The sequence below is a fragment of the Sinohyriopsis cumingii genome, chromosome 2 (assembly GCF_028554795.1).
Source record: "Sinohyriopsis cumingii isolate HCF-2022 chromosome 2, ASM2855479v2, whole genome shotgun sequence".
Classification (NCBI taxonomy): domain Eukaryota; kingdom Metazoa; phylum Mollusca; class Bivalvia; order Unionida; family Unionidae; genus Sinohyriopsis; species Sinohyriopsis cumingii.
This window is the reverse complement of record NC_142962.1, coordinates 110400905-110408130: the sequence shown is the minus strand read 5'-3', so window position 1 is coordinate 110408130 and position 7226 is coordinate 110400905. Positions and strand designations below refer to the sequence as shown.

Genomic DNA, 7226 nt, shown 5'->3' with positions numbered 1-7226 from the left:
CATCGCTGATGGAATCTTGTTAAAATCAATTTTACCATCAACAGAGGTATCAATGACAGCGAGTTTTCTATTGATTTTATTAATATCATCTACGCCAGCTTTTTGAATCATTTGAGTGGATATGAGCTCGATGTATCCCCGATTTCTCTCAGCGGCGTTAGCATTTTTCCTGGTATCTTCTTTGACGACGTTAAAATCAGCCACGTGAGCGTTGTATTCGTTTCGTTTGATTATATCACCTATCTTTACGTTGCTTGTCTTTAGTTTTTCATAATCATCCTGAAAAATAGCAACCTCACCAGGATCTGCTTCCGCCAGCGATAAAATATTGTTAACGTCGTCCTTTGTAGCGTATCTCGATAAATCACCGGTATCGAATTTTTCTCTCTCTAATATTTTTCTTATCGTTCTCGTTAACAGAGATCTACCGTAGATGTCAACCATATTATACTCTTTGTCGTTGATCTAATTTACTTGACGTGTACTCGTGGACCGTTTTATGATACGGTTTTATTGATCTGGATATCGCTGATAGAATATTGATTGCTTCATCGCCACAAATCGGAGGATCGGTCAGTGTTTGAGTTGGTAGCGTAGAGTACCACGTTGGAGTATTTACCTGAGCTGCATATCTTAAAAACTCTACAGGTGGGGCTAACCCATATGAGTCAGCATACGTAATCTCGCGTGGATTAATAGCGCACGCTACCCAGTGAGTACCCGGTCTGGTGCTGTTGTCGAGATTTATAATTCCTGTCTCGTATTTATCTGGACGAGCCGGTAATTGATCTCGCATAAATACACCTCTGAAAAATTGTATTTTTTGTTTTTTAGCAGCGTTAATTAAATCGTAATTCGACATCGGTGTTATCTTCTGTACCACACCGCAGGAGTTCCTGGTAGATTGGTACCACTCCCGTAATACCATGGGGGTGTTCCTGGTAATCGGAGTCCTCGTCCTTTTTATTTGCTGTATCTGCCACCGGTAACCTTTTTCGCGACCCATTTAGCTCCCTCTTTAGCGGCGAAACCAGCTGCACCCAACACCGCAGCCTTTTCCGCAACCGGCGCAGCAGCAGCCAATAATGCTGGTTTCGCAGCTAATAGCGGGAAAATACCACCTACCTTAACCATATCCTTTAACGCAGCTGGAGATAGTGTAATTTGTGTTCCGGTATTGGATAATTTAGCTGCGTTAAAATGTTTTTGTTGTGTTTTTGTCAAAGATAGTTTATTTGGTCCGCCCTGAATCTGATCGTTTTTTAACGTCAATTTTGTCCCACATTTTTTTGTTAACTCTGATTGTAGCTTTTTTTATCTGACCCTGAGTCATAGTCACACTAACGTGTTCATACGGCATTTATAAATTTAGATTGAATCTAAATCACATTTTTTCTACAGGAGCATCGATGATCCTCATTCTGCCTTCGATACCCTCGAGGATCATGGTTCTATCGCTGAGTATGACAGCAATGGCTCTGTATTGAGTAACTACATTAGGTTCATTTGCCTTGAGTGGTCCGACTCTGGCTTTACAATGTATATCAACGACAGATTGTTTTATCAAATCCATGTGTTCCAGTGAAAAATAATAGATCGGATAGAATTTTTTGAAATCTAACTGAGATATTTGCAATCCAGTATCAATATTTTGATCTCGACCCATGTAGCTCCACACACGATGATAACCACGTGCTACTGATCCTTCTGCGTAATCTAGTTGAATCTCTTCAATTGGCTCTTGATGTCCGTTATCCTCAGTGATACATCGCTGACATTAAAATGATCGAAGATCATATGAGTTTGAGTCTGATCACCTACTCGACCAGTCTGTTGAAGAGCCACACAGATATGTATTGGTGCAGATACATCCTGCTGAGACGCTATATGCCAAGTAAAATTGCCCTTGATGTTATTCTGGATGCTATCTGTGTACGTCGTCAGCCACGACATGACGAATTTGCCACCTTGATTCATAAACGATAACAATTTTCTTTCTTCTTCTATCGATGGTGTCATCGAGGGCATCCACAACGTTAGTTTTTCTAATACAACCTTGCCATTATCAGGTCCAGTCTTCCAGATAGCGTCGTTGCTGTCACCTTTTCGATAAAAGACAACCGTGTGTTTAGCTCCGAATATGACCTTCCTAAAATCTCTACAGAATCCAAAGATATGTGACAGCGGGATAGCACATGAAAATTTTGTATTGTTGCCTGTTAACATAGCTATACGAGCGGCAAATCCAAGATTGTATCCTTCGTTTTCACTTATGATCATATCCTCGACATCAGCATCACCATCAGCAGCCTTATGTTTTAATGGCCGTCTCACGAGAAAATGTTTATCCTGAGCAACATTCAAATTATCTTTGGTAAACATCATGCTAGGACCAGCCGATCTGGTGAAATCATCTGAGGATCCCGCCAGCCCTATGATCGTGGTTGCTACATTGACGTTATCGTTAATTGATTCGATTTCTCTACCATCGATCATGTACGCGGCGCTCTTGAATATAGCCATAATGCCGTTGTTGACTAATCCAACCTTGACGTCATCAGCGTAATTAGTATTATCAGCGTATTTCACGATCTTGCCAACAACCTCGATAAATGCCTCACACGGTAGAAAATATTTTGTTGTATCTTGTACTTGTAATTCATTTATACTGGGACTGTTTGGTGTTATCGCATCGTACGAGTAATATTGGTAATCTCGCACTGAGTCGTCTCTCTCCGCTGGTTCATCCAATTTGAAAGCCTCATTAGATGCACGCGAGAACATGTTTTTATAAAATATCTTTATCGTCTAAAACGAAGACGCCCTCCAAATGCAGAGATACCAACCTCTTGTGGTTGTTGTGGTGCCTGTATCGAGGGTTGTATTTGTTCTAACGCCAACGATGCTAGTTTTTGATTAGCTGCTTCATTTATAATCTTGCTGACATCGCTAGGCATCTCAGCCGTAACAGGTAGTTTATCCGCGGGTTTTGGTTTTCCTTTTACCAATCGCAGTATTCTATCTTTAATAGCGTCGTATGCTTTACTGGTAACATCAACAACGGTACCTATGACCTTGTCACGAACGATCCCTATGGTTTTCGACGATAGCTGCTTAGCTAACGGACCAACCTTAGGTGCTATTCGAGTGAAAAATTTAATTATTGAATCACCTATCCCCGATCCGTATTTGAGTTTATATAGAGGTAACCTTGAGTTCATAATACGAGCCTCTGTGATGACTTTTATGAACGATCATTTTATTTTATAATCTAATTATTCAATAGCTGTGATGATCATCTATGAGCTCATCAATAAGATCGCGATAGATAGATACATCGATGATTTTTCCTTGAAACAATCTTCGACAGATATCTGTTGCTTCATTGACTATCTCCTGTGAATTATTCCCAGCTCGTTTCCCTCCAAAAAGAACCTCAAGCCGAGATACATCATTAACAACGCTATCAGGACAGATGATATATCCGCTACCTGTTTCTGGACCACCAGAAAGCGATGTAAATACATCAGTATCTTCAGGTACATCCTGACATTCCTCCTCTGGTGATTGTGGTCGTATTGAGGGTTGTCTGTATCTCTATATCTCTTTTCTAAAATCAATATATTCTTTGTTGGCGAGATCGATATTAGCATCTTTTCCAGCAAAAAATGCCGCAGAGATCCAATCAACCTCTTTGACCGTATTAAGATATATTTTTTGTAAATATTTTTCTTTTTTGTCATATCCAAATGCAGCAATGCGATATAATTTGGATGTATCAACACATTATTTTAAGGCAACAGCAAGAAAAATTTTTTTTTCGATTTATTCCCTGCATTGTTGATCTATCCATTGGAACATCTACAGATTGTTGTACTGATATTTCCTCCTCCTCCTCCTCTGGGCGTAATTTTTCTTCTTCTACCTCTTTAACAAATTTTTCGTAATCCGGATCTTTCAGATCATATTTTGTATCCTCATAGAAAGTAAAATATAACGCAGGAGTCCATTCAGATTCTTTTACTTGATCAGTATAACCCTGTGCCAGATATTTATCTCTTTCACCGTAGTCGTGAGCAGCGATCTCAATGATTCTTTAACGATCTCTTAAAAGACTAATGACATCAGGTTTAAGCATCCATGGACCGACCTCAGATAGTTTTACCTGCCTAGGTTTAGGTTGTAATCCCTTAAGGAATTTTAAATAATCCGGATCGTTTCGATCCGTTACTGCTCTCTTGGAAGCAAAATATAATGTGAGGGGCCAATCAGCTTGTGAGGTCCTTTTAGCATATTCAGGTTTTACATATTTATCCATCTCGTTGTATTGTTTAGCTATCTCAATCATTTTATCTCTATCTTTGATTTCTTGAAGAGCATATTCGGTAAATATTTCGTGCGGCATAGGTATCTTTACAGATTGAGGTTGCCTTACAGATCGAGATGCTTTTCCGAATCCTTCTATCACATCAATATAGGCATTATACTCAGAGTCAATTTTATTGATGTTACGATACACATAATAGATCCATTTATACCACTGTTTACGACCAACAACGCTATTAGCGTATTCAGGTTTTAAAATATTTTTTCGATCATCAAATGAGGTAAAGGCGAATCTAGCAAGTATATTAACATTTGCTATCGTTTTTATTCTTGTTGCGCTATCATCTTTTAATTTGTCAACGGTACGGATCTTAGCGGTAGTTTTTTTTCAATTATTTTCAACAAAGGTAAAATTCCTTCCTTCATTGCCTCTTTCGCCGCCTCAGGATCTTTTTTATCACCTAAGATGATTTGCTCTGTTGCTTTGGTTACTGGCTTGAATAATTCCTGTGTCGTTTCAGCAAATCCTTCCTTTGCTTCTCGAGCAGCTCGTATTTTCTTCTTGACTTCTTTTTGCACTGGCAGATACTCTTTTATTGCCTTTAATCGCTCTCGTGCTATTATTGAACTGAGTGATTCTCCAACATCCATGTTATTTTATTTTCATTTTGTATCTTGAAATTAAAATCTTAAAATTTCATTTAAACACGACAGCAGTAGGGAGGGCGCCTACCTCAGGTCGGTCGTCAAAATGTTATCAAAAATACAATAAAAATCATGAACATATTATTCTGCAGCTATATCTTCGAACCAGGGTTTTATTTCCGGATTGAGGGTCAATAACGAGGTAACTCTTTCAGGAAGCCTCTATTCGGTAAATATAACCTTTGTCCGGATTAGATTTCTCTGGAAGGGTTTATTTTTTGTCACACCCCTAGGTCTGTTCGCCCTCCCTGCTGCTACATGAATGACAGGTCAATTGTAAGAAACGATACGAGCCCCTGTGGTGAAAACGAAATGTCCGGCTGCAACGATATCTTTGTCATCTTCATGCGCATGAAATGCTTTATATATACCGTGCCCAACGAATAAGGTTTTAGCACCTAAGTCAAGTCTTTACAAATACACCATTTACATCAAAAGTATATTGTTAATGTAACTTTCTTACGCAAAATCTTTACATTTCAGTATGAATTATGGGCCATTAAAACTAATATACTCTTTGCTATGGTCACCCATTTTTAGATTGGTCCATAGTTGTGCATATAATTAGTACCGCGAATCCAATATACATGTATACCGGCTAATGAACATAATGTCAATTGATAGAAATTGAATTTAAGTTTTGATAGTGACTGTAAAGTATAGATTGAGTTTGGATATAATTAGGTTTTACATTAACAAGAAAACGTCTTAGCAGTAACTAAAAGCAGCTTAATTACTTTGCTTTTAATTTTATGTAAACAATCATTTCGTGTCTCTTGTAGTGAAAAGTGATAGGTTCGCAGATTTGTGTATGTGTGTATGTGTGATTTGGATTTATAACGTAGCTTTAACAATTATTTAGTCATATCGCTACGATGTGTGGTTGTTTACATTGATGTACTGAGGAATCATAAGGCAGACATGTAGCATGATGTCCCACCCAGTCATATTATCCTGACACTAGGCTGACCAGTCCTAACACTAACATCGTAATGCTGAGCGTATAGCGAGGCAGCCGTTTGTACCATTTTTTGTCTCTGATATGACTCGGTCGGGGTTCGAACCTGCGATCTCTAGCACCCGAGGCGGACGCCCTAACCACTACGCCACCGGAGCGGTCGCAAAGTAGAATGTACAAAATTGAGTCTTATAAGCTCGTTCTTCGTGTATCATGATACGTTCGGTGCTACATCATAATGTCGGGTTTGCTTCATTACAAAAAGAACTGGGGGCCCCGAGTGTCCGAGTGGTCTAAAGCGCTCACCGTTACGGATCACTGCCATCTCACCTCTGTCTGCGTAGATTCGAGTCTCGGTTTCAGCCAATTTGGGTATGTGAAAAAGCTTGCCGGTAGCTTCTCGTGGGTCGGTGGTTCTTTCCGGGTTCTTCCTCCACCATTAATACTGGCCGCCATGTATAGCCTATCGTGTGCTGAAAAATGGTGTTAAACCCTATAACAACAACAGCAACAAAAAGAACTTACTTTTTTATATATATAAAAAAACGTGTCCCCACTAGCTTTCTTAATTAGGTTTTCTGAGGATTCGGCAGTTGTGGTTAATATGGGGGGGGGGGGGATAAAGCTGAATTTGTAACAGTCAGTTCGTGCGCATGATATCATATATGCATATTGTCTTGATTTGTTCTCTGGTTATTTTAGGTTTCATTAAATTATGGAAGGATATAGTTGCTTTGCTTTTATACCTTTGTAGAAATCACTAATCTATTTTTCAATCTACGTATTTGTAATGGTTTCCAGGACAACTTATCCAATATTGAGATCATACTTCCTGGGATATAGTCATAATTGGATGAAACAAACCTGGCTGCTCGTTTTCCGTATTCTTTTCAATTTCATCTTCTAAAGCCTGGTAGTTTGGGTCCCGTACTGTACAAGCGTATTCTAAAATAGGTCTTACTAAACCTCTGTTAGCGAGTTCTTCCGCATTTTGTGGGCAAGATGACAAGATACGATAGGTCTTTATTGGCCCGTTTCAGATCACATGTACTTGTGAGCTTTAAATATTTTGTTTGATTGAGGTTTTGTAACATAGTATCTTCTAGTAAATACGACATATTGGTTTGTCATTTCTTTCTCGTCAATAAGCATATGCTGCATTGATAAGTTGGAATCGCATGCCACATTTTCGAACCCTTCGTCCAAGCATTTTTAATGTCATTTGCAATATCTTTGT

The 7226-nt window shown here is 38.9% G+C and overlaps 1 protein-coding gene across 1 annotated transcript; it reads right to left on the bottom strand.

Moving 5' to 3' along the window:
- Positions 1 to 1716: 1716 nt before the first annotated feature.
- On the bottom strand, positions 1717 to 2784 carry LOC149805604 (uncharacterized). The gene has a single exon (XM_089934448.1). The coding sequence runs from the start codon at positions 2782 to 2784 to the stop codon at positions 1717 to 1719; it is 1068 nt and encodes a 355-aa protein (XP_089790574.1).
- Positions 2785 to 7226: the final 4442 nt, after the last annotated feature.

Excerpts from the sequence above, each read along its gene's own strand:
- LOC149805604 (XM_089934448.1), bottom strand. The coding sequence starts at position 2,784 with ATGTTCTCGCGTGCATCTAATGAGGCTTTCAAATTGGATGAACCAGCG.